This window comes from Salvelinus fontinalis, chromosome 31 (genome assembly GCF_029448725.1).
Source record: "Salvelinus fontinalis isolate EN_2023a chromosome 31, ASM2944872v1, whole genome shotgun sequence".
NCBI lineage: Eukaryota > Metazoa > Chordata > Actinopteri > Salmoniformes > Salmonidae > Salvelinus > Salvelinus fontinalis.
Window position 1 is genome coordinate 3,228,045 of NC_074695.1, and position 27,366 is coordinate 3,255,410.

Below are 27,366 nucleotides of genomic sequence, written 5' to 3' on the forward strand. Positions count from 1 at the left end.
AACAGTTGAAAAACAGTTCAGTTCTTCAGAGTACAGAAGGTAGTACACACACACACACACAGTCCCCCCCCTCCCTCCCTCACACACACGGCCCCCCCCTCCCTCAGGTACATTTGGCCTCCATGTCGTAGAGATGTAGCAGGTCAGAGATGATGGCATCAATGTGTTCCTTAGTGATGTCTTCACACAGCACCTAGAGACACAGAGAGAAGGGCTCAATACACACACACACACACTATCACACACACCCACACACATACTATCACACACACACTATCACACACACACACACACTATCACACACACCCACACACATACTATCACACACACACTATCACACACACACACTATCACACACACACTATCACACATACTATCACACACACACACACACACTATCACACACACACATACTATCACACACACACTATCACACACACTATCACACACACACATACTATCACACACACACACACACTATCACACACACACATACTATCACACACACACTATCACACACACTATCACACACACACATACTATCACACACACTATCACACACACTATCACACAGACACACATACTATCACACACACACACACTATCACACACACACTATCACACACACTATCACACACACACATACTATCACACACACTATCACACACACTATCACACACACATACTATCACACACACACTATCACACACACACATACTATCACACACACACTATCACACACACACACTATCACACACACTATCACACTATCACACACACACTATCACACACACACATACTATCACACACACACATACTATCACACACACTATCACACACACTATCACACACACTATCACACACACACATACTATCACACACACTATCACACACACACACACTATCACACACACTATCACACACACACACTATCACACACACACTATCACACACACTATCACACACACACATACTATCACACACACTATCACACACACTATCACACACACACATACTATCACACACACTATCACACACACACATACTATCACACACACTATCACACACACACATACTATCACACACACTATCACACACACACACACTATCACACACACACACTATCACACACACACATACTATCACACACACTATCACACACACACACACTATCACACACACTATCACACACACTATCACACACACACATACTATCACACACACTATCACACACACTATCACACACACACATACTATCACACACACTATCACACACACACATACTATCACATGCTTACACACACACACACATACTATCACACACACCCATACTATCACATGCTCACACACACACACACACCCCTACCTGCCACCACTCTCTCTCCCCGACAGGAACCTCCACCCCGTAGCTGAGTAGTGCCAGGTACAGCGTTGCTATGGCGATGTGTTGGGGAGCATAGCGCACACACATGGTGCCATGGTAACAGTCTCTAAGCAACGCCCAGGTGGTCTCGGCGACTGGAGTTCTGGACCAGGCGTGACGATTCACTAACGACTTCACCGACAGGAGGTAGTGGAGGAGATACTACACAACGAACACACACACACACACACACACACACACACACACACGTTAGAAACTCAGACCAGGTATGACCTGACTGTCCGAGGGGTCAGAGGGCTGCAAAAATCTGAACTCATGAAGTGCAGCAGTGGCTTGTGGGACTGCGTACCCACATCCATACCCACACATGCAGTCAGAGCCATCCCTAGCCTTTTGGGGCCCCGTCATGCAGTCAGAGCCAGCCCTAGCCTTTTGGGGCCCCGTCATGCAGTCAGAGCCAGCCCTAGCCTTTTGGGGCCCCGTCATGCAGTCAGAGCCAGCCCTAGCCTTTTGGGGCCCCGTCATGCAGTCAGAGCCAGCCCTAGCCTTTTGGGGGCCCGTCATGCAGTCAGAGCCAGCCCTAGCCTTTTGGGGGCCCGTCATGCAGTCAGAGCCAGCCCTAGCCTTTTGGGGGCCCGTCATGCAGTCAGAGCCAGCCCTAGCCTTTTGGGGGACATACAGTATATCACAAAAGTGAGTACACCCCTCACATTTTGTAAATATTTGACTATATCTTTTCATGTGACAACACTGAAGAAATGACACTTTGCTACAATGTAAAGTAGTGAGTGTACAGCTTGTATATTTGTACATTTGCTGTCCCCTCAAAATAACTCAACACACAGCCATTAATGTCTAAACCGCTGGCAACAAAAGTGAGTACACCTCTAAGTGAAAATGTCCAAATTGGGCCCAAAGTGTCAATATTTTGTGTGGCCACCATCATTTTGCAGCACTGCCTTAACCCTCTTGGGCATGGAGTTCACCAGAGCTTCACAGGTTGCCACTGGAGTCCTCTTCCACTCCTCCATGACGTCCTTATGGGGTATTGTGATGTCCTTATGGGGTATTGTGATGTCCCTGTGGGGTATTGTGATGTCATTATGGGGTATTGTGATGTCATTATGGGGTATTGTGATGTCATTATGGGGTATTGTGATGTCATTATGGGGTATTGTGATGTCATTATGGGGTATTGTGATGTCATTATCGGGTATCGGGATGTCATTATGGGGTATTGTGATGTCCCTGTGGGGTATTGTGATGTCATTATGGGGTATTGTGATGTCATTATGGGGTATTGTGATGTCCCTGTGGGGTATTGTGATGTCATTATGGGGTATTGTGATGTCATTATGGGGTATTGTGATGTCATTATCGGGTATCGGGATGTCATTATGGGGTATTGTGATGTCATTATGGGGTATTGTGATGTCATTATGGGGTATTGTGATGTCATTATGGGGTATTGTGATGTCATTATGGGGTATTGTGATGTCATTATGGGGTATTGTGATGTCATTATGGGGTATTGTGATGTCATTATCGGGTATCGGGATGTCATTATGGGGTATTGTGTGTAGATTGATGAGGGGGAAAACAAACTAATCAACTTTAGAATAAGGTTGTAACAAAATGTGGAGAAACTTAAAGGGTCTGAATACATTCCGAATGCACTGTGTGCAATGGATTATGGTCATTGTAGTTAAGTACCACATTTTCTGCACTAATCTATGTAGAATACTGTCCTGTTGGAAACTACATCATCACACAGTTCAGGCTGGATCTGATTTATGCCTCGAGAAACTACAACTCCCTACTACATCACAGTTCAGGCTGGATCTGATTTATCTCTAGAGAAACTACAACTCCCTACTACATCACACAGTTCAGGCTGGATCTGATTTATCTCTAGAGAAACTACAACTCCCTACTACATCACACAGTTCAGGCTGGATCTGATTTATCTCTAGAGAAACTACAACTCCCTACTACATCACACAGTTCAGACTGGATCTGATTTATCTCTAGAGAAACTACAACTCCCTACAACATCACAGTTCAGGCTGGATCTGATTTATCTCTAGAGAAACTACAACTCCCTACTACATCACACAGTTCAGTCTGGATCGGATTTATCTCTAGAGAAACTACACATTGAGCTCAGAGAAAGAAAAAAATCTAAATAGTTCAGGAGTCAGGGGTTAGAGGTCAGGAGTCAGGGGTTAGAGGTCAGGGGTTAGAGGTCAGGAGTCAGGGGTTAGAGGTCAGGAGTCAGAGGTCAGGAGTCAGGGGTTAGAGGTCAGGGGTTAGAGGTCAGGAGTCAGGGGTTAGAGGTCAGGAGTCAGGGGTTAGAGGTCAAGAGTCAGGGGTTAGAGGTCAAGAGTCAGGGGTTAGAGGTCAGGAGTCAGTACGGACCTTGTGTGGGTGCTGGAAGGAGACATGGAAGTTGAGTTGTCTGAGGACCAGGAGTTCACACTGCACCACACTGTCCCTGAGGTCCCAGAACTCACCATCACAGTTCAGAGGTTCACTACTACTGTGGAAATACCTGGAGAGAGAGAGAGTCGTGGGGGGGATAAGGAGAGAGGACAGAGATGGAGAGAGAGAGTGGTGGGGGGGGGATAAGGAGAGAGGACAGAGATGGAGGGAGAGAGTGGTGGTGGGGGGGGATAAGGAGAGAGGACAGAGATGGAGGGAGAGAGTGGTGGTGGGGGGGGATAAGGAGAGAGGACAGAGATGGAGAGAGAGAGTGGTGGTGGGGGGGATAAGGAGAGAGGGACAATATAAATCAGGGTTATGTAGAGTAAGAGGAAAACAGTTAAAGTTCATCGGCATACGCATCTTGGTGCGGCAAGTAGCCTCGTGGTTAGAGGAGGCAGGTAGCCTCGTGGTTAGAGGAGGCAGGTAGCCTCGTGGTTAGAGGAGGCAGGTAGCCTAGTGGTTAGAGGAGACAGGTAGCCTAGTGGTTAGAGGAGACAGGTAGCCTAGTGGTTAGAGGAGGGAGGCAGGTAGCCTAGTGGTTAGAGGAGGGAGGCAGGTAGCCTAGTGGTTAGAGGAGGCAGGTAGCCTCGTGGTTAGAGGAGGCAGGTAGCCTCGTGGTTAGAGGAGGCAGGTAGCCTAGTGGTTAGAGGGACAGGTACCCTAGTGGTTAGAGGAGGCAGGTAGCCTAGTGGTTAGAGGAGGCAGGTAGCCTCGTGGTTAGAGGAGGCAGGTAGCCTCGTGGTTAGAGGAGGCAGGTAGCCTCGTGGTTAGAGGAGGCAGGTAGCCTCGTGGTTAGAGGAGGCAGGTAGCCTCGTGGTTAGAGGAGGCAGGTAGCCTCGTGGTTAGAGGAGGCAGGTAGCCTCGTGGTTAGAGGAGGCAGGTAGCCTAGTGGTTAGAGGAGGCAGGTAGCCTAGTGGTTAGAGGAGGCAGGTAGCCTAGTGGTTAGAGGAGGTAGGTAGCCTAGTGGTTAGAGGAGGCAGGTAGCCTAGTGGTTAGAGGAGGCAGGTAGCCTAGTGGTTAGAGGAGGCAGGTAGCCTAGTGGTTAGAGGAGGCAGGTAGCCTAGTGGTTAGAGGAGGCAGGTAGCCTAGTGGTTAGAGGAGGCAGGTAGCCTAGTGGTTAGAGGAGGCAGGTAGACTAGTGGTTAGAGGAGGGAGGCAGGTAGCCTAGTGGTTAGAAGAGGCAGGTAGCCTAGTGGTTAGAGGAGGCAGGTAGCCTAGTGGTTAGAGGAGGGAGGCAGGTAGCCTAGTGGTTAGAGGAGGGAGGCAGGTAGCCTAGTGGTTAGAGGAGGCAGGTAGCCTAGTGGTTAGAGGAGGCAGGTAGCCTAGTGGTTAGAGGAGGCAGGTAGCCTCGTGGTTAGAGGAGGCAGGTAGCCTCGTGGTTAGAGGAGGCAGGTAGCCTCGTGGTTAGAGGAGGCAGGTAGCCTCGTGGTTAGAGGAGGCAGGTAGCCTAGTGGTTAGAGGAGGCAGGTAGCCTCGTGGTTAGAGGAGGCAGGTAGCCTCGTGGTTAGAGGAGGCAGGTAGCCTCGTGGTTAGAGGAGGCAGGTAGCCTCGTGGTTAGAGGAGACAGGTAGCCTAGTGGTTAGAGGAGGCAGGTAGCCTCGTGGTTAGAGGAGGCAGGTAGCCTCGTGGTTAGAGGAGACAGGTAGCCTCGTGGTTAGAGGAGGCAGGTAGCCTCGTGGTTAGAGGAGGCAGGTAGCCTCGTGGTTAGAGGAGGCAGGTAGCCTCGTGGTTAGAGGAGACAGGTAGCCTCGTGGTTAGAGGAGACAGGTAGCCTCGTGGTTAGAGGAGACAGGTAGCCTCGTGGTTAGAGGAGGCAGGTAGCCTCGTGGTTAGAGGAGGCAGGTAGCCTCGTGGTTAGAGGAGGCAGGTAGCCTCGTGGTTAGAGGAGGCAGGTAGCCTCGTGGTTAGAGGAGGGAGGTAGCCTAGTGGTTAGAGGAGGCAGGTAGCCTCGTGGTTAGAGGAGGCAGGTAGCCTCGTGGTTAGAGGAGGCAGGTAGCCTCGTGGTTAGAGGAGGCAGGTAGCCTCGTGGGAAGAGGAGGGGGGGTGGCAGGTAGCCTAGTGGTTAGAGGAGGGGGGGGGGGGGGGCAGGTAGCCTAGTGGTTAGAGGAGGCAGGTAGCCTCGTGGTTAGAGGAGGCAGGTAGCCTAGTGGTTAGAGGAGGGAGGCAGGTAGCCTAGTGGTTAGAGGAGGCAGGTAGCCTAGTGGTTAGAGGAGGCAGGTAGCCTAGTGGTTAGAGGAGGCAGGTAGCCTAGTGGTTAGAGGAGGCAGGTAGCCTCGTGGTTAGAGGAGGCAGGTAGCCTAGTGGTTAGAGGAGGCAGGTAGCCTAGTGGTTAGAGGAGGGAGGTAGCCTCGTGGTTAGAGGAGGCAGGTAGCCTAGTGGTTAGAGGAGGCAGGTAGCCTAGTGGTTAGAGGAGGGAGGCAGGTAGCCTAGTGGTTAGAGCATTGGACTAGTAACCAGCAGGTAGCCTAGTGGTTAGAGGGGGGAGGCAGGTAGGCTAGTGGTTAGAGGAGGGAGGCAGGTAGCCTAGTGGTTAGAGGAGGGAGGCAGGTAGCCTAGTGGTTAGAGGAGGCAGGTAGCCTCGTGGTTAGAGGAGGCAGGTAGCCTCGTGGTTAGAGGAGGCAGGTAGCCTCGTGGTTAGAGGAGGCAGGTAGCCTCGTGGTTAGAGGAGGCAGGTAGCCTCGTGGTTAGAGGAGGCAGGTAGCCTCGTGGTTAGAGGAGGCAGGTAGCCTAGTGGTTAGAGGAGGCAGGTAGCCTCGTGGTTAGAGGAGGCAGGTAGCCTCGTGGTTAGAGGAGGCAGGTAGCCTCGTGGTTAGAGGAGGCAGGTAGCCTCGTGGTTAGAGGAGGCAGGTAGCCTCGTGGTTAGAGGAGGCAGGTAGCCTCGTGGTTAGAGGAGACAGGTAGCCTCGTGGTTAGAGGAGGCAGGTAGCCTCGTGGTTAGAGGAGGCAGGTAGCCTCGTGGTTAGAGGAGGCAGGTAGCCTCGTGGTTAGAGGAGGCAGGTAGCCTCGTGGTTAGAGGAGGCAGGTAGCCTAGTGGTTAGAGGAGGCAGGTAGCCTAGTGGTTAGAGGAGGCAGGTAGCCTAGTGGTTAGAGGAGGCAGGTAGCCTAGTGGTTAGAGGAGGCAGGTAGCCTAGTGGTTAGAGGAGGCAGGTAGCCTAGTGGTTAGAGGAGGCAGGTAGCCTCGTGGTTAGAGGAGGCAGGTAGCCTCGTGGTTAGAGGAGGCAGGTAGCCTCGTGGTTAGAGGAGGCAGGTAGACTCGTGGTTAGAGGAGGCAGGTAGACTCGTGGTTAGAGGAGGCAGGTAGACTAGTGGTTAGAGGAGGCAGGTAGCCTCGTGGTTAGAGGAGGCAGGTAGCCTAGTGGTTAGAGGGACAGGTACCCTAGTGGTTAGAGGAGGCAGGTAGCCTAGTGGTTAGAGGAGGCAGGTAGCCTCGTGGTTAGAGGAGGCAGGTAGCCTAGTGGTTAGAGGAGGCAGGTAGCCTAGTGGTTAGAGGAGGCAGGTAGCCTAGTGGTTAGAGGAGGCAGGTAGCCTAGTGGTTAGAGGAGGCAGGTAGCCTCGTGGTTAGAGGAGGCAGGTAGCCTCGTGGTTAGAGGAGGCAGGTAGCCTCGTGGTTAGAGGAGGCAGGTAGCCTCGTGGTTAGAGGAGGGAGGCAGGTAGCCTCGTGGTTAGAGGAGGGAGGCAGGTAGCCTCGTGGTTAGAGGAGGGAGGCAGGTAGCCTCGTGGTTAGAGGAGGGGGGCAGGTAGCCTCGTGGTTAGAGGAGGGGGGCAGGTAGCCTAGTGGTTAGAGGAGGGGGGCAGGTAGCCTAGTGGTTAGAGGAGGGGGGCAGGTAGCCTAGTGGTTAGAGGAGGGGGGCAGGTAGCCTAGTGGTTAGAGGAGGGGGGCAGGTAGCCTAGTGGTTAGAGGAGGGGGGCAGGTAGCCTCGTGGTTAGAGGAGGGGGGCAGGTAGCCTCGTGGTTAGAGGAGGGGGGCAGGTAGCCTCGTGGTTAGAGGAGGGGGGCAGGTAGCCTCGTGGTTAGAGGAGGGGGGCAGGTAGCCTCGTGGTTAGAGGAGGGGGGCAGGTAGCCTCGTGGTTAGAGGAGGCGGGTAGCCTCGTGGTTAGAGGAGGCGGGTAGCCTCGTGGTTAGAGGAGGCGGGTAGCCTCGTGGTTAGAGGAGGCGGGTAGCCTCGTGGTTAGAGGAGGCGGGTAGCCTCGTGGTTAGAGGAGGCGGGTAGCCTCGTGGTTAGAGGAGGCGGGTAGCCTCGTGGTTAGAGGAGGCGGGTAGCCTCGTGGTTAGAGGAGGCGGGTAGCCTCGTGGTTAGAGGAGGCGGGTAGCCTCGTGGTTAGAGGAGGCGGGTAGCCTCGTGGTTAGAGGAGGCGGGTAGCCTCGTGGTTAGAGGAGGCGGGTAGCCTCGTGGTTAGAGGAGGCGGGTAGCCTCGTGGTTAGAGGAGGCGGGTAGCCTCGTGGTTAGAGGAGGCGGGTAGCCTCGTGGTTAGAGGAGGCGGGTAGCCTCGTGGTTAGAGGAGGCAGGTAGCCTCGTGGTTAGAGGAGGCAGGTAGCCTCGTGGTTAGAGGAGGCAGGTAGCCTCGTGGTTAGAGGAGGCAGGTAGCCTCGTGGTTAGAGGAGGCAGGTAGCCTCGTGGTTAGAGGAGGCAGGTAGCCTCGTGGTTAGAGGAGACAGGTAGCCTCGTGGTTAGAGGAGGCAGGTAGCCTCGTGGTTAGAGGAGGCAGGTAGCCTCGTGGTTAGAGGAGGCAGGTAGCCTCGTGGTTAGAGGAGGCAGGTAGCCTCGTGGTTAGAGGAGGCAGGTAGCCTCGTGGTTAGAGGAGGCAGGTAGCCTCGTGGTTAGAGGAGGCAGGTAGCCTCGTGGTTAGAGGAGGCAGGTAGCCTCGTGGTTAGAGGTGGCAGGTAGCCTCGTGGTTAGAGGAGGCAGGTAGCCTCGTGGTTAGAGGAGGCAGGTAGCCTCGTGGTTAGAGGAGGCAGGTAGCCTCGTGGTTAGAGGAGGCAGGTAGCCTCGTGGTTAGAGGAGGCAGGTAGCCTAGTGGTTAGAGGAGGCAGGTAGCCTCGTGGTTAGAGGAGGCAGGTAGCCTAGTGGTTAGAGGAGGCAGGTAGCCTCGTGGTTAGAGGAGGCAGGTAGCCTAGTGGTTAGAGGAGGCAGGTAGCCTAGTGGTTAGAGGAGACAGGTAGCCTCGTGGTTAGAGCGTTGGACTAGTAACCGAAAGGTTGCTAGATTGAATCCCTGAGCTGACAAGGTAAAAATCTGTCATTCTGCCCCTGAACAAGGCAGTTAACCCACTGTTCCTAGGCCATCATTGTAAATAAGAATTTGTTCTTAACTGACTTGCCTAGTTAAATAAAAAAATCTGCCGTTTCCAGCTACAATAGTCATTTACGACATTAACAAAGTCTACACCTTATTTCTGATCAATTTGATGTTATTTTAATGGACCATTTTTTTGCTTATCTTTTAAAAACAAGGACATTTCTAAGTGACCCCAAACGTTTGAAAGGTGGTGTGTGTGTGTATATATATATATATATAAAAACACAGCCCTGCCTACCTGTGACACACGTTGATGATGTCACGGGTGCGGAGGTGTTGCTCCTCCACCTTGCCTGCCAGGTAGATGCAGCTCATTGCCACCAGGTAGGGCTCATACACCGTCACACTGACACACTGGAAGAACCGGTGGTACAACACACACGCTGTCGCCACGGGCACCGAACGCATGCCCAACTTCACACCTAGCGAGACGGGGAGACAGTGTTAAGGGTCAGGGTGGTAGAGGCTTTTTCACCGGCCAAGCCTCGACACCTTATTCTACTAATAAAGGCCATATTTAAAATGATGATATACTCAGATATGTTAGCACTTGTCTGGAGCAAAAGTCTGCACCCACACCGGCCCAGGCAGGGTGAGACTGACCCCCCCATAGTGAATATGGGTTGGAGTTCTGTTTCGGTACTGTACCCGTTTCCATGATGAACCGACACACACGGAAGTGGGTTTTAATCTCCCGTGAGGAGTCCGTATCAGTGTCCAAGGCTGGAGCACCCCTCTTCCCCCCCGGTGTACCGTCCAGCCGCGAGACGGCCTCCATGGAACCGGGTGTAATGAACCTGGCCATCTCTAGAATAGCTAGCTAACGTTAGCTATTAGCTAAACAGTTCTTTGCCCTGTACAGAATGGAGAATGTTACACTAACATTGACTATAGTAGTTAACAAGACGCATTAACTAGTTTATCTGGTTTCTTTCCAGCTTGTCTGCTACTAATCGGGGCTAATCATAGCCAATTGAAATTATTATCTGGGCTACCAACACGCTGGCTAGTCTCTCACTTCCGCACACAATAATATCAAAGACCGAATTGAAACGTGCTACAGTTATGCCAGCAGCAAAAACGAGGACGTCACTTGTGTATGTTAATGAAGAAACCTCCAAACTAAAAGCCCAAATTTCGAAATATTGCAATGTGGATAATTTATCCAAAATATATTGAATTTTAATCAGTGGCCACTTCTACTTTTATTGTGCCAACAAGAAAAGGAAAGATGAATAATTTATGAAAACAAATGAAAATATGGTTGATATAAGAATACACTGGTATATTGAGAATACTGGGCTGTAGAGACGTTTCTACCGGTGGGGTGTAGAATATTCAGTAGGGTCTTTACTAACCAAATATGGTTCGTTTTGAAGGGGGACTGTGTCATTACTTTCTTTTTTTACATTTATTTAACTAGGCAAGTCAGTTAAGAACAAATTCTAAATTTACAATGACAGGTCTACCCCGGCCAAACCCTCCCCTAACTCGGATGACGCTGGGCCCATTGTGCGCCGCCCTATTGGACATACATACCCAGCAGCACTTTGTTCCCCAGCCCGCCATAGTCTCCTATGCAATACACTGTAATAGACTGTACATGGAAACATATTGGCTTGTAGAGAGAACATTTTTCTACCGGTCTCAGCTAAGGTGGGTGGGAAATACTCAGAAGGGTCTCTACTAAGCAAATATGTGTCGTTTTGGAGAGGGAGTGTGTCGTACATACCCAGCAGTTTTCTGTCTACAACCCAATGTGTATTCCATGTACAGTCTATTGCAGTGTATTGTATTGGAGGTTATAGTGGCGGTGGAGTGAAAAGCCAGCAGCAGGCCATGAGACAGAGTCCCCCTCCAAAACAACCATAATTGGTTAGTAGAGACCCTACAAGAAATTACCATGTATTTTTCAAAGAGGATTGCAACGCTGTGAAAAACAGTTGTGCTGCACTAAAGTGCAAAAAAAAAAAATCTATATTCCCAGTCTTTGCAGCGGAGACTCTTATTGTAAAGTGAAAAAAATCCGCGATCCTAATAGCATAATATCCTGCTGCTTGGAGAACGGTAATAAACAACACGGTGTTGTTGTTGTGGTGCCGCTGCAGGTCTGGCCAGCTCGATGTCCCTCTACCGGTAGGGCTGGCGCCATTCCGTTTGGCTCAGCAGTGGCTCTAAACAACAAACACTTACATTCTGTTACCCGAATAGCACAGTCATATTTCTGTGTCTGTAGCAGATGTCGTGGAACCGTACTGGTGTTGATGTTATGGGTATGTAACAGCTCAACTTGTGACAGAAGAGCTCCGGTGTAAACTAGAGAAGTCTAAAACAGACCGGGGCGACGACTTCCTGCAATACTCCGTTGTTGCTATGCAACCCGTCAACAACAAACAAGAGTCGCTAGCCGCTAGGCATGTCGTCGGGTTACTCGGCTAATCAGGTAAAAATGACCAAATTCATTAAATAAAAACACACTTTTTGTTTATTTTTTTGTTATTGTGTAGAGCAGTAAACATGTGCTGTTGTGTGTTTTAGTATGAAAATGCTTTCAACGCGAAGAAACTGCAAAATTGGACCGTGCCAAAGCATTTCAAAGAGGTAACTTACAGTACCTAGCCAACGTTAAGTGTTGTTTGTGAATTGTGCAAGACAAATATGCAAATAGTGTTACTTTCTCTCCATGAGTTGAACTTAGTTGAAATCGACTGTGTGTGTGTGTGTGTGTGTGTGTGTGTGTGTGTGTGTGTGTGTGTGTGTGTGTGTGTGTGTGTGTGTGTGTGTGTGTGTGTGTGTGTGTGTGTAGAGGCCCTCAGCGGCAGAGGGTCACACCATCTTCATCGCCAGTGACCGTGGACATCTCCTACCAGGAGTGAAGGCTAAGGTTAGTGAACAACACACATACACACACACACACTGAGACCTGTACATGCATGTATATTTATGTGCTTATGGATGTCTGTCTGTGCTTAATTATGTGTGTGTGTGTGCGTGTAGCGCGGCAGTGCGTGGCCAGATTTTAAGGGGACATGGGAGCTGCCTGCTCGTCTCCCTCCTGCCTCCATCAACCCCACGGCTCGCTCTGAGGAGGGCAGACAGCGTCTCACACACACATACACACACTCACACTCCGGACTGGACATCCACACACACAGGGCTGCCAAAACCACCACCACACCAGCCCCAGACGGTCAGACGGAAGAGGATCAGGTTAGACACACTCTCTCCTCTCATCTCTCCTCTCTTCTCCTTTATGCTCTTCTCTCCTCTCTTCTCCTTTATCTTCTCCTCCTCTCTTCTCCTTTATCCTCTCCTCTCCTTTATCCTCTCCTCTCTTCTCCTTTATCCTCTCTTCTCCTTTATCCTCTCCTCTCCTTTATCCTCTCATCTCTTCTCCTTTATCCTCTCCACTCTTCTCCTTTATCCTCTCTTCTCCTTTATCCTCTCCTCTCTTCTCTTTTATCCTCTCCTCTCCTTTATCCTCTCTTCTCCTTTATCCTCTCATCTCTTCTCCTTTATCCTCTCTTCTCCTTTATCCTCTCCTCTCCTTTATCCTCTCCTCTCTTCTCCTTTATCCTCTTCTCCTTTATCTTCTCCTCTCCTTTATCCTCTCCTCTCTTCTCCTTTATCCTCTTCTCCTTTATCTTCTCCTCTCCTTTATCCTCTCCTCTCTTCTCCTTTATCCTCTTCTCCTTTATCTTCTCCTCTCCTTTATCCTCTCCTCTCTTCTCCTTTATCCTCTCCAGTCTTCTCCTTTATCCTCTCCCCTCCTTTATCCTCTCTTCTCATTTATCCTCTCTCCTCTCCTTTATGTTCTCCTCTCTTCTCTTTTATGCTCCTCTTCTCCTTAATGATCTCCTCTCCTCTTTTCTCCCCTATCCTCTCTCCTCCTCTCCCCTATCCTCTCCTCTCTTTTCCTTTATGCTCTCACCTACTCTTCTGTCTCCTCTCATCTCTTCTCTTTTCTTCTCCCTCATTCTCTTTGTTCCACATACAGACCTGCAATGCCCCAACTTCAGAGAGACCAGTCACAGGAGAAAGACCAGTCACCGGACAATCAGGTCGTGGGGAGAGACCTTTGACTCAAGCCTCAGAGAGAGAGAGAGAGCAGTCTCCCACCCTGACACACAGCAAGAGGAGAGAGTAGCCACTAGAGGGAACACCTCGGCTGGAGAGAGAACAGTTAGCCAGGGAGAGAGAGAACCCTCTTGAGCTGCCCAAGAGAATCACACAACAGGTTGACAAGTAAACATATCTACCTCCCTATCTCTCTTTCTCTCTCCTCTCTCTCTCTCCATCTTTCTCTCGAGCAGTCTCACACCCAGAATATATTTAGTTTCCTGATGTCCTGAGGGCTTTTAGTTTACTGATGTACACTAACAGAATCATACAACATTAAAACTCTGTAAAACCATTTCCTGTGCGTGTGTCAGGATCGGTTGTGTTGGAGGAAAACAGTGAAACACCTTACCACTGCTACACCTGTTTATCAGCGAAACATTTCATTCAGCCTCATTTACTGCCTTTAGAAAAAACATAGCTGACTTGTGGCTGACTTGCTTTAAAAAATGTTGTTTCTACTGATAATTGAGATGTGCAAACTATGGCATAAGGGGATGACGAGCGGATGAGGCAATCCGTAATTTCAATTAAGACATTAATGAGCGAGCTAGGATGGACGTAGTCAATATAACTATTTGTTCAGCACTTTTGAAATGTACAGCAACAGAATTCAGAACATGGGCCGTTCTTACAGTGATCTCCCTGTACACCAAGTCAGAACCGTAGGATAAATAAAGGGGGCATATAAGCAGACAATGGAAGCTCTTACAATATTCAAAGACATTTCTCCAAAACAGGCTATAGGCTACATGTGCACCACCAAGTCAGAACAGCAGATGAAATTAAGAGGGGAAAATAGACCACATTATTAGGGTGAGTCACATGGGCTACTAACAGCTTATTGCACAAAATACACATAGTATGACTTTCTTAGCTACAGTATAAATATCTCCCTGGCATATTACATCATTCATGCAGCAGCATACAATACATTTTTGGACTCACATTGTTATGCATATCAGCATAAACTCAACATATCAGCATCATCACAACATATCAGCATAAACTCAACATATCAGCATCATCACAACATATCAGCATCATCACAACATATCAGCATCATCACAACATATCAGCATCATCACAACATATCAGCATCATCACAACATATCAGCATCATCACAACATATCAGCATCATCACAACATATCAGCATCATCACAACATATCAGCATCATCACAACATATCAGCATCATCACAACATATCAGCATCATCACAATATATCAGCATCATCACAACATATCAGCATCATCACAACATATCAGCATCAGTCTGTCCAATAGGCTGACCTATAGCCTGGGAACCAGTCTGTCCAATAGGTTGACCTATAGCCTGGGAACCAGTCTGTCCAATAGGCTGACCTATAGCCTGGGAACCAGTCTGTCCAATAGGAAACCCCATATAGCCTGGGAACCAGTCTGTCCAATAGGTTGACCTATCGCCTGGGAACCAGTCTGTCCAATAGGAAACCCCCTATAGCCTGGGAACCAGTCTGTCCAATAGGCTGACCTATAGCCTGGGAACCAGTCTGTCCAATAGGTTGACCTATAGCCTGGGAACCAGTCTGTCCAATAGGAAACCCCCTATAGCCTGGGAACCAGTCTGTCCAATAGGCTGACCTATAGCCTGGGAACCAGTCTGTCCAATAGGTTGACCTATAGCCTGGGAACCAGTCTGTCCAATAGGTTGACCTATAGTCTGGGAACCAGTCTGTCCAATAGGTTGACCTATAGCCTGGGAACCAGTCTGTCCAATAGGCTGACCTATAGCCTGGGAACCAGTCTGTCCAATAGGAAACTCCCTATAGCCTGGGAACCAGTCTGTCCAATAGGCTGACCTATAGCCTGGGAACCAGTCTGTCCAATAGGAAACCCCCTATAGCCTGGGAACCAGTCTGTCCAATAGGAAACCCCCTATAGCCTGGGAACCAGTCTGTCCAATAGGTTGACCTATAGCCTGGGAACCAGTCTGTCCAATAGGAAACCCCCTATAGCCTGGGAACCAGTCTGTCCAATAGGCTGACCTATAGCCTGGGAACCAGTCTGTCCAATAGGAAACCCCCTATAGCCTGGGAACCAGTCTGTCCAATAGGTTGACCTATAGCCTGGGAACCAGTCTGTCCAATAGGTTGACCTATAGCCTGGGAACCAGTCTGTCCAATAGGCTGACCTATAGCCTGGGAACCAGTCTGTCCAATAGGTTGACCTATAGCCTGGGAACCAGTCTGTCCAATAGGCTGACCTATAGCCTGGGAACCAGTCTGTCCAATAGGCTGACCTATAGCCTGGGAACCAGTCTGTCCAATATGAAACCCCCTATAGCCTGGGAACCAGTCTGTCCAATAGGCTGCCTTATAGCCTGGGAACTAGTATGTCCAATAGGAAACCTCCTATAGCCTGGGAACCAGTCTGTCCAATAGGTTGACCTATAGCCTGGGAACCAGTCTGTCCAATAGGTTGACCTATAGCCTGGGAACCAGTCTGTCCAATAGGCTGACCTATAGTCTGGGAACCAGTCTGTCCAATAGGTTGACCTATAGCCTGGGAACCAGTCTGTCCAATAGGAAACCCCCTATAGCCTGGGAACCAGTCTGTCCAATAGGTTGACCTATAGCCTGGGAACCAGTCTGTCCAATAGGTTGACCTATAGCCTGGGAACCAGTCTGTCCAATAGGTTGACCTATAGCCTGGGAACCAGTCTGTCCCATAGGTTGACCTATAGCCTGGGAACTAGTATGTCCAATAGGCTGACCTATAGCCTGGGAACCAGTCTGTCCAATAGGTTGACCTATAGCCTGGGAACCAGTCTGTCCAATAGGTTGACCTATAGCCTGGGAACCAGTCTGTCCAATAGGTTGACCTATAGCCTGGGAACCAGTCTGTCCAATAGGTTGACCTATAGCCTGGGAACCAGTCTGTCCAATAGGCTGCCCTATAGCCTGGGAACTAGTCTGTCCAATAGGAAACCCCCTATAGCCTGGGAACCAGTCTGTCCAATAGGTTGACCTATAGCCTGGGAACCAGTCTGTCCAATAGGTTGACCTATAGCCTGGGAACCAGTCTGTCCAATAGGTTGACCTATAGCCTGGGAACCAGTCTGTCCAATAGGTTGACCTATAGCCTGGGAACCAGTCTGTCCAATAGGAAACCCCCTATAGCCTGAGAACCAGTCTGTCCAATAGGAAACCCCCTATAGCCTGGGAACCAGTCTGTCCAATAGGCTGCCCTATAGCCTGGGAACTAGTATGTCCAATAGGAAACCCCCTATAGCCTGGGAACCAGTCTGTCCAATAGGAAACCCCCTATAGCCTGGGAACCAGTCTGTCCAATAGGTTGACCTATAGCCTGGGAACCAGTCTGTCCAATAGGAAACCCCCTATAGCCTGGGAACCAGTCTGTCCAATAGGCTGACCTATAGCCTGGGAACCAGTCTGTCCAATAGGTTGACCTATAGCCTGGGAACCAGTCTGTCCAATAGGGTGACCTATAGTCTGGGAACCAGTCTGTCCAATAGGTTGACCTATAGCCTGGGAACCAGTCTGTCCAATAGGCTGACCTATAGCCTGGGAACCAGTCTGTCCAATAGGAAACTCCCTATAGCCTGGGAACCAGTCTGTCCAATAGGCTGACCTATAGCCTGGGAACCAGTCTGTCCAATAGGAAACCCCCTATAGCCTGGGAACCAGTCTGTCCAATAGGAAACCCCCTATAGTCTGGGAACCAGTCTGTCCAATAGGTTGACCTATAGCCTGGGAACCAGTCTGTCCAATAGGTTGACCTATAGCCTGGGAACCAGTCTGTCCAATAGGCTGACCTATAGCCTGGGAACCAGTCTGTCCAATAGGAAACTCCCTATAGCCTGGGAACCAGTCTGTCCAATAGGCTGACCTATAGCCTGGGAACCAGTCTGTCCAATAGGAAACCCCCTATAGCCTGGGAACCAGTCTGTCCAATAGGAAACCCCCTATAGTCTGGGAACCAGTCTGTCCAATAGGTTGACCTATAGCCTGGGAACCAGTCTGTCCAATAGGTTGACCTATAGCCTGGGAACCAGTCTGTCCAATAGGCTGACCTATAGCCTGGGAACCAGTCTGTCCAATAGGAAACTCCCTATAGCCTGGGAACCAGTCTGTCCAATAGGCTGACCTATAGCCTGGGAACCAGTCTGTCCAATAGGAAACCCCCTATAGCCTGGGAACCAGTCTGTCCAATAGGAAACCCCCTATAGTCTGGGAACCAGTCTGTCCAATAGGTTGACCTATAGCCTGGGAACCAGTCTGTCCAATAGGTTGACCTATAGCCTGGGAACCAGTCTGTCCAATAGGCTGACCTATAGCCTGGGAACCAGTCTGTCCAATAGGAAACCCCCTATAGCCTGGGAACCAGTCTGTCCAATAGGTTGACCTATAGCCTGGGAACCAGTCTGTCCAATAGGAAACCCCCTATAGCCTGGGAACCAGTCTGTCCAATAGGAAACCCCCTATAGCCTGGGAACCAGTCTGTCCAATAGGTTGACCTATAGCCTGGGAACCAGTCTGTCCAATAGGTTGACCTATAGCCTGGGAACCAGTCTGTCCAATAGGCTGACCTATAGCCTGGGAACCAGTCTGTCCAATAGGAAACTCCCTATAGCCTGGGAACCAGTCTGTCCAATAGGCTGACCTATAGCCTGGGAACCAGTCTGTCCAATAGGAAACCCCCTATAGCCTGGGAACCAGTCTGTCCAATAGGAAACCCCCTATAGCCTGGGAACCAGTCTGTCCAATAGGTTGACCTATAGCCTGGGAACCAGTCTGTCCAATATGAAACCCCCTATAGCCTGGGAACCAGTCTGTCCAATAGGCTGCCTTATAGCCTGGGAACTAGTATGTCCAATAGGAAACCCCCTATAGCCTGGGAACCAGTCTGTCCAATAGGTTGACCTATAGCCTGGGAACCAGTCTGTCCAAAAGGTTGACCTATAGCCTGGGAACCAGTCTGTCCAATAGGCTGACCTATAGTCTGGGAACCAGTCTGTCCAATAGGTTGACCTATAGCCTGGGAACCAGTCTGTCCAATAGGAAACCCCCTATAGCCTGGGAACCAGTCTGTCCAATAGGTTGACCTATAGCCTGGAAACCAGTCTGTCCAATAGGTTGACCTATAGCCTGGGAACCAGTCTGTCCAATAGGTTGACCTATAGCCTGGGAACCAGTCTGTCCAATAGGTTGACCTATAGCCTGGGAACCAGTCTGTCCAATAGGAAACCCCCTATAGCCTGAGAACCAGTCTGTCCAATAGGAAACCCCCTATAGCCTGGGAACCAGTCTGTCCAATAGGCTGCCCTATAGCCTGGGAACTAGTATGTCCAATAGGAAACCCCCTATAGCCTGGGAACCAGTCTGTCCAATAGGAAACCCCCTATAGCCTGGGAACCAGTCTGTCCAATAGGTTGACCTATAGCCTGGGAACCAGTCTGTCCAATAGGAAACCCCCTATAGCCTGGGAACCAGTCTGTCCAATAGGCTGACCTATAGCCTGGGAACCAGTCTGTCCAATAGGTTGACCTATAGCCTGGGAACCAGTCTGTCCAATAGGGTGACCTATAGTCTGGGAACCAGTCTGTCCAATAGGTTGACCTATAGCCTGGGAACCAGTCTGTCCAATAGGCTGACCTATAGCCTGGGAACCAGTCTGTCCAATAGGAAACTCCCTATAGCCTGGGAACCAGTCTGTCCAATAGGCTGACCTATAGCCTGGGAACCAGTCTGTCCAATAGGAAACCCCCTATAGTCTGGGAACCAGTCTGTCCAATAGGTTGACCTATAGCCTGGGAACCAGTCTGTCCAATAGGAAACCCCCTATAGCCTGGGAACCAGTCTGTCCAATAGGTTGACCTATAGCCTGGGAACCAGTCTGTCCAATAGGAAACCCCCTATAGCCTGGGAACCAGTCTGTCCAATAGGTTGACCTATAGCCTGGGAACCAGTCTGTCCAATAGGTTGACCTACAGCCTGGGAACCAGTCTGTCCAATAGGTTGACCTATAGCCTGGGAACCAGTCTGTCCAATAGGTTGACCTATAGCCTGGGAACCAGTCTGTCCAATAGGTTGACCTATAGCCTGGGAACCAGTCTGTCCAATAGGTTGACCTATAACCTGGGAACCAGTCTGTCCAATAGGTTGACCTTTAGCCTGGGAACCAGTCTGTCCAATAGGAAACCCTCTATAGCCTGGGAACCAGTCTGTCCAATAGGAAACCCCCTATAGCCTGGGAACCAGTCTGTCCAATAGGTTGACCTATAGCCTGGGAACCAGTCTGTCCAATAGGTTGACCTATAGCCTGGGAACCAGTCTGTCCAATAGGTTGACCTATAGCCTGGGAACCAGTCAGTCCAATAGGTTGACCTATAGCCTGGGAACCAGTCTGTCCAATAGGTTGACCTATAGCCCGGGAACCAGTCTGTCCAATAGGTTGACCTATAGCCTGGGAACCAGTCTGTCCAATAGGTTGACCTATAGCCTGGGAACCAGTCTGTCCAATAGGAAACCCCCTACAGCCTGGGAACCAGTCTGTCCAATAGGAAACCCCCTATAGCCTGGGAACCAGTCTGTCCAATAGGTTGACCTTTAGCCTGGGAACCAGTCTGTCCAATAGGAAACCCTCTATAGCCTGGGAACCAGTCTGTCCAATAGGAAACCCCCTATAGCCTGGGAACCAGTCTGTCCAATAGGTTGACCTATAGCCTGGGAACCAGTCTGTCCAATAGGTTGACCTATAGCCTGGGAACCAGTCTGTCCAATAGGTTGACCTATAGCCTGGGAACCAGTCAGTCCAATAGGTTGACCTATAGCCTGGGAACCAGTCTGTCCAATAGGTTGACCTATAGCCCGGGAACCAGTCTGTCCAATAGGTTGACCTATAGCCTGGGAACCAGTCTGTCCAATAGGTTGACCTATAGCCTGGGAACCAGTCTGTCCAATAGGTTGACCTTTAGCCTGGGAACCAGTCTGTCCAATAGGAAACCCTCTATAGCCTGGGAACCAGTCTGTCCAATAGGAAACCCCCTATAGCCTGGGAACCAGTCTGTCCAATAGGTTGACCTATAGCCTGGGAACCAGTCTGTCCAATAGGAAACCCCCTATAGCCTGGGAACCAGTCTGTCCAATAGGTTGACCTATAGCCTGGGAACCAGTCTGTCCAATAGGAAACCCCCTACAGCCTGGGAACCAGTCTGTCCAATAGGAAACCCCCTATAGCCTGGGAACCAGTCTGTCCAATAGGTTGACCTATAGCCTGGGAACCAGTCTGTCCAATAGGAAACCCCCTATAGCCTGGGAACCAGTCTGTCCAATAGGTTGACCTATAGCCTGGGAACCAGTCTGTCCAATAGGTTGACCTATATTCTGGGAACCAGTCTGTCCAATAGGTTGACCTATAGCCTGGGAACCAGTCTGTCCAATAGGAAACCCCCTATAGCCTGGGAACCAGTCTGTCCAATAGGCTGACCTATAGCCTGGGAACCAGTCTGTCCAATAGGTTGACCTATAGCCTGGGAACCAGTCTGTCCAATAGGTTGGCCTATAGTCTGGGAACCAGTCTGTCCAATAGGTTGACCTATAGCCTGGGAACCAGTCTGTCCAATAGGCTGACCTATAGCCTGGGAACCAGTCTGTCCAATAGGAAACTCCCTATAGCCTGGGAACCAGTCTGTCCAATAGGCTGACCTATAGCCTGGGAACCAGCCTGTCCAATAGGAAACCCCCTATAGCCTGGGAACCAGTCTGTCCAATAGGAAACCCCCTATAGCCTGGGAACCAGTCTGTCCAATAGGCTGACCTATAGCCTGGGAACCAGTCTGTCCAATAGGAAACCCCCTATAGCCTGGGAACCAGTCTGTCCAATAGGCTGACCTATAGCCTGGGAACCAGTCTGTCCAATAGGCTGACCTATAGCCTGGGAACCAGTCTGTCCAATATGAAACCCCCTATAGCCTGGGAACCAGTCTGTCCAATAGGCTGCCTTATAGCCTGGGAACTAGTATGTCCAATAGGAAACCCCCTATAGCCTGGGAACCAGTCTGTCCAATAGGTTGACCTATAGCCTGGGAACCAGTCTGTCCAATAGGTTGACCTATAGCCTGGGAACCAGTCTGTCCAATAGGCTGACCTATAGTCTGGGAACCAGTATGTCCAATAGGTTGACCTATAGCCTGGGAACCAGTCTGTCCAATAGGAAACCCCCTATAGCCTGGGAACCAGTCTGTACAATAGGTTGACCTATAGCCTGGGAACCAGTCTGTCCAATAGGTTGACCTATAGCCTGGGAACCAGTCTGTCCAATAGGTTGACCTATAGCCCGGGAACCAGTCTGTCCAATAGGTTGACCTATAGCCTGGGAACCAGTCTGTCCAATAGGTTGACCTATAGCCTGGGAACCAGTCTGTCCAATAGGAAACCCCCTATAGCCTGGGAACCAGTCTGTCCAATAGGAAACCCCCTATAGCCTGGGAACCAGTCTGTCCAATAGGCTGCACTATAGCCTGGGAACTAGTATGTCCAATAGAAAACCCCCTATAGCCTGGGAACCAGTCTGTCCAATAGGAAACCCCCTATAGCCTGGGAACCAGTCTGTCCAATAGGTTGACCTATAGCCTGGGAACCAGTCTGTCCAATAGGAAACCCCCTATAGCCTGGGAACCAGTCTGTCCAATAGGTTGACCTATAGCCTGGGAACCAGTCTGTCCAATAGGTTGACCTATAGCCTGGGAACCAGTCTGTCCAATAGGTTGACCTATAGCCTGGGAACCAGTCTGTCCAATAGGAAACCCCCTATAGCCTGGGAACCAGTCTGTCCAATAGGAAACCCCCTATAGCCTGGGAACCAGTCTGTCCAATAGGCTGCCCTATAGCCTGAAACCAGTCTGTCCAATAGGCTGACCTATAGCCTGGGAACCAGTCTGTCCAATAGGAAACCCCCTATAGCCTGGGAACCAGTCTGTCCAATAGGTTGACCTATAGCCTGGGAACCAGTCTGTCCAATAGGAAACCCCCTATAGCCTGGGAACCAGTCTGTCCAATAGGTTGACCTATAGCCTGGGAACCAGTCTGTCCAATAGGTTGACCTATAGCCTGGGAACCAGTCTGTCCAATAGGAAACCCCCTATAGCCTGGGAACCAGTCTGTCCAATAGGTTGACCTATAGCCTGGGAACCAGTCTGTCCAATAGGAAACCCCCTATAGCCTGGGAACCAGTCTGTCCAATAGGTTGACGTATAGCCTGGGAACCAGTCTGTCCAATAGGAAACCCCCTATAGCCTGGGAACCAGTCTGTCCAATAGGTTGTCCTATAGCCTGGGAACCAGTCTGTCCAATAGGTTGACCTATAGTCTGGGAACCAGTCTGTCCAATAGGTTGACCTATAGCCTGGGAACCAGTCTGTCCAATAGGTTGACCTATAGTCTGGGAACCAGTCTGTCCAATAGGTTGACCTATAGCCTGGGAACCAGTCTGTCCAATAGGAAACCCCATATAGCCTGGGAACCAGTCTGTCCAATAGGAAACCCCCTATAGCCTGGGAACCAGTCTGTCCAATAGGTTGACGTATAGCCTGGGAACCAGTCTGTCCAATAGGTTGACGTATAGCCTGGGAACCAGTCTGTCCAATAGGTTGACCTATAGCCTGGGAACCAGTCTGTCCAATAGGTTGACCTATAGCCTGGGAACCAGTCTGTCCAATAGGTTGACCTATAGCCTGGGAACCAGTCTGTCCAATAGGTTGACCTATAGCCTGGGAACCAGTCTGTCCAATAGGTTGACCTATAGCCTGGGAACCAGTCTGTCCAATAGGAAACCCCATATAGCCTGGGAACCAGTCTGTCCAATAGGAAACCCCCTATAGCCTGGGAACCAGTCTGTCCAATAGGTTGACCTATAGCCTGGGAACCAGTCTGTCCAATAGGAAACCCCCTATAGCCTGGGAACCAGTCTGTCCAATAGGTTGACCTATAGCCTGGGAACCAGTCTGTCCAATAGGTTGACCTATAGCCTGGGAACCAGTCTGTCCAATAGGTTGACCTATAGCCTGGGAACCAGTCTGTCCAATAGGAAACCCCCTATAGCCTGGGAACCAGTCTGTCCAATAGGAAACCCCCTATAGCCTGGGAACCAGTCTGTCCAATAGGCTGCCCTATAGCCTGGGAACTAGTATGTCCAATAGGAAACCCCCTATAGCCTGGGAACCAGTCTGTCCAATAGGAAACCCCCTATAGCATGGGAACCAGTCTGTCCAATAGGTTGACCTATAGCCTGGGAACCAGTCTGTCCAATAGGAAACCCCCTACAGCCTGGGAACCAGTCTGTCCAATAGGCTGACCTATAGCCTGGGAACCAGTCTGTCCAATAGGTTGACCCATAGCCTGGGAACCAGTCTGTCCAATAGGTTGACCTATAGTCTGGGAACCAGTCTGTCCAATAGGTTGACCTATAGCCTGGGAACCAGTCTGTCCAATAGGCTGACCTATAGCCTGGGAACCAGTCTGTCCAATAGGAAACTCCCTATAGCCTGGGAACCAGTCTGTCCAATAGGCTGACCTATAGCCTGGGAACCAGTCTGTCCAATAGGTTGACCTATAGCCTGGGAACCAGTCTGTCCAATAGGTTGACCTATAGTCTGGGAACCAGTCTGTCCAATAGGTTGACCTATAGCCTGGGAACCAGTCTGTCCAATAGGTTGACCTATAGCCTGGGAACCAGTCTGTCCAATAGGAAACCCCCTATAGCCTGGGAACCAGTCTGTCCAATAGGAAACCCCCTATAGCCTGGGAACCAGTCTGTCCAATAGGCTGCCCTATAGCCTGGGAACTAGTATGTCCAATAGGAAACCCCCTATAGCCTGGGAACCAGTCTGTCCAATAGGAAACCCCCTATAGCCTGGGAACCAGTCTGTCCAATAGGTTGACCTATAGCCTGGGAACCAGTCTGTCCAATAGGAAACCCCCTATAGCCTGGGAACCAGTCTGTCCAATAGGCTGACCTATAGCCTGGGAACCAGTCTGTCCAATAGGTTGACCCATAGCCTGGGAACCAGTCTGTCCAATAGGTTGACCTATAGTCTGGGAACCAGTCTGTCCAATAGGTTGACCTATAGCCTGGGAACCAGTCTGTCCAATAGGCTGACCTATAGCCTGGGAACCAGTCTGTCCAATAGGAAACTCCCTATAGCCTGGGAACCAGTCTGTCCAATAGGCTGACCTATAGCCTGGGAACCAGTCTGTCCAATAGGTTGACCTATAGCCTGGGAACCAGTCTGTCCAATAGGTTGACCTATAGCCTGGGAACCAGTCTGCCCAATAGGCTGACCTATAGCCTGGGAACCAGTCTGTCCAATAGGAAACCCCCTATAGCCTGGGAACCAGTCTGTCCAATAGGTTGACCTATAGCCTGGGAACCAGTCTGTCCAATAGGAAACCCCCTATAGCCTGGGAACCAGTCTGTCCAATAGGAAACCCCCTATAGCCTGGGAACCAGTCTGTCCAATAGGTTGACCTATAGCCTGGGAACCAGTCTGTCCAATAGGTTGACCTATAGCCTGGGAACCAGTCTGTCCAATAGGTTGACCTATAGCCTGGGAACCAGTCTGTCCAATAGGTTGACCTATAGCCTGGGAACCAGTCTGTCCAATAGGTTTACCTATAGCCTGGGAACCAGTCTGTCCAATAGGTTGACCTATAGCCTGGGAACCAGTCTGTCCAATAGGTTGACCTATAGCCTGGGAACCAGTCTGTCCAATAGGTTGACCTATAGCCTGGGAACCAGTCTGTCCAATAGGAAACCCCATATAGCCTGGGAACCAGTCTGTCCAATAGGTTGACCTATAGCCTGGGAACCAGTCTGTCCAATAGGTTGACCTATAGCCTGGGAACCAGTCTGTCCAATAGGAAACCCCATATAGCCTGGGAACCAGTCTGTCCAATAGGTTGACCTATAGCCTGGAAACCAGTCTGTCCAATAGGAAACTCCCTATAGCCTGGGAACCAGTCTGTCCAATAGGCTGACCTATAGCCTGGGAACCAGTCTGTCCAATAGGTTGACCTATAGCCTGGGAACCAGTCTGTCCAATAGGTTGACCTATAGTCTGGGAACCAGTCTGTCCAATAGGTTGACCTATAGCCTGGGAACCAGTCTGTCCAATAGGTTGACCTATAGCCTGGGAACCAGTCTGCCCAATAGGCTGACCTATAGCCTGGGAACCAGTCTGTCCAATAGGAAACCCCCTATAGCCTGGGAACCAGTCTGTCCAATAGGTTGACCTATAGCCTGGGAACCAGTCTGTCCAATAGGAAACCCCATATAGCCTGGGAACCAGTCTGTCCAATAGGTTGACCTATAGCCTGGGAACCAGTCTGTCCAATAGGTTGACCTATAGCCTGGGAACCAGTCTGTCCAATAGGAAACCCCATATAGCCTGGGAACCAGTCTGTCCAATAGGTTGACCTATAGCCTGGGAACCAGTCTGTCCAATAGGTTGACCTATAGCCTGGGAACCAGTCTGTCCAATAGGAAACCCCCTATAGCCTGGGAACCAGTCTGTCCAATAGGTTGACCTATAGCCTGGGAACCAGTCTGTTTCTGCTATAATTCCACTCCTTTCCACTTTAGCAATTACAGAGAAAAAGGATTGGAATGTTAGGTGAAACAGGTTGTGGATTCCAGGCTAGTTGTCTTTATAGACCTTCTCTAGTCTGACTAGTTGTCTCTATAGACCTTCTCTAGTCTGACTAGTTGTCTCTATTGACCTTCTCTAGTCTGACTAGTTGTCTCTATAGACCTTCTCTAGTCTGACTAGTTGTCTCTATTGACCTTCTCTAGTCTGACTAGTTGTCTCTATAGACCTTCTCTAGTCTGACTAGTTGTCTCTATAGACCTTCTCTAGGCTGACTAGTTGTCTCTATAGACCTTCTCTAGTCTGACTAGTTGTCTCTATAGACCTTCTCTAGCCTGACTAGTTGTCTCTATAGACCTTCTCTAGTCTGACTAGTTGTCTCTATAGACCTTCTCTAGTCTGACTAGTTGTCTCTATAGACCTTCTCTAGTCTGACTAGTTGTCTCTATAGACCTTCTCTAGTCTGACTAGTTGTCTCTATAGACCTTCTCTAGTCTGACTAGTTGTCTCTATAGACCTTCTCTAGTCTGACTAGTTGTCTCTATAGACCTTCTCTAGTCTGGCCCTCGCTACATGTTCGTCGTCAGACCCACTGGCTCCAGGTCATCTACAAGTCTATGCTAGGTAAAGCGCCGCCTTATCTCAGTTCACTGGTCACGATGGCAACACCCACCCGTAGCACGCGCTCCAGCAGGTGTATCTCACTGGTCATCCCTAAAGCCAAAACCTCATTTGGACGCCTTTCCTTCCAGTTCTCTGCTGCCTGCGACTGGAACGAATTGCAAAAATCTCTGAAGTTGGAGACTTTTATCTCCCTCAACAACTTTAAACATCTGCTATCTGAGCAGCTAACCGATCGCTGCAGCTGTACATAGTCCATCTGTAAACTACCCACCCAATTTACCTACCTCACCCCCCATACTGCTTTTATTTATTTACTTTTCTGCTCTTTTGCACACCAGTATCTCTTCTTGCACATGATCATCTGATGATTTATCACTCCAGTGTTAATCTGCTAAATTGTAATTACTCGATTTATTGCCTACCTCATGCCTTTTGCACACATTGTATATAGATTCTCTTTTTTCTACCATGTTATTGACTTGTTTATTGTTTATTCCATGTGTAACTCTGTGTTGTTGTCTGTTCACACTGCTATGCTTTATCTTGGCCAGGTCGCAGTTGCAAATGAGAACTTGTTCTCAACTAGCCTACCTGGTTAAATAAAGGAGAAATAAAAATAAATAAAATAGCCTGACTAGTTGTCTCTATAGACCTTCTCTAGTCTGACTAGTTGTCTCTATAGACCTTCTCTAGTCTGACTAGTTGTCTCCACAGACCTTCTCTAGTCTGACTAGTTGTCTCTATTGACCTTCTCTAGTCTGGCCAGTTGTCTCCATAGACCTTCTCTAGTCTGACTAGTTGTCTCCATAGACCT

At 49.8% G+C, this 27,366-nt stretch overlaps 2 protein-coding genes across 2 annotated transcripts; one reads left to right on the forward strand and one right to left on the reverse strand.

The window, feature by feature from the left end:
- Positions 1-74: 74 nt before the first annotated feature.
- Positions 75-10,225, reverse strand: ccnq (cyclin Q). Its single transcript, XM_055891113.1, has 5 exons — positions 9,813-10,225; positions 9,403-9,586; positions 3,803-3,935; positions 1,367-1,585; positions 75-193 (listed from the first exon to the last, which is right to left on the reverse strand). The coding sequence occupies exons 1-5, from the start codon at positions 9,967-9,969 to the stop codon at positions 104-106; spliced, it is 783 nt and encodes a 260-aa protein (XP_055747088.1). The 5' UTR covers positions 9,970-10,225; the 3' UTR covers positions 75-103.
- Positions 10,226-11,224: 999 nt separating this feature from the next.
- On the forward strand, positions 11,225-13,578 carry cfap126 (cilia and flagella associated protein 126). The gene is made up of 5 exons (XM_055891116.1): positions 11,225-11,607; positions 11,703-11,765; positions 11,971-12,048; positions 12,162-12,374; positions 13,162-13,578. The coding sequence occupies exons 1-5, from the start codon at positions 11,581-11,583 to the stop codon at positions 13,309-13,311; spliced, it is 531 nt and encodes a 176-aa protein (XP_055747091.1). The 5' UTR covers positions 11,225-11,580; the 3' UTR covers positions 13,312-13,578.
- Positions 13,579-27,366: the final 13,788 nt, after the last annotated feature.

Bases quoted from the DNA above. Each gene is read 5' to 3' on its own strand.
- ccnq (XM_055891113.1), bottom strand. From the start codon at position 9,969: ATGGCCAGGTTCATTACACCCGGTTCCATGGAGGCCGTCTCGCGGCTG. The intron at 9,587-9,812 runs GTACAGTACCGA...CCGTCTCGCTAG, and splicing joins TCGGTTCATCATGGAAACGG to GTGTGAAGTTGGGCATGCGT. The intron at 1,586-3,802 runs GTCCGTACTGAC...TTCGTTGTGTAG, and splicing joins CCTTCCAGCACCCACACAAG to TATCTCCTCCACTACCTCCT.
- cfap126 (XM_055891116.1), top strand. From the start codon at position 11,581: ATGTCGTCGGGTTACTCGGCTAATCAG. The intron at 11,608-11,702 runs GTAAAAATGACC...TGTGTGTTTTAG, and splicing joins CGGGTTACTCGGCTAATCAG to TATGAAAATGCTTTCAACGC. The intron at 12,049-12,161 runs GTTAGTGAACAA...GTGTGCGTGTAG, and splicing joins TACCAGGAGTGAAGGCTAAG to CGCGGCAGTGCGTGGCCAGA.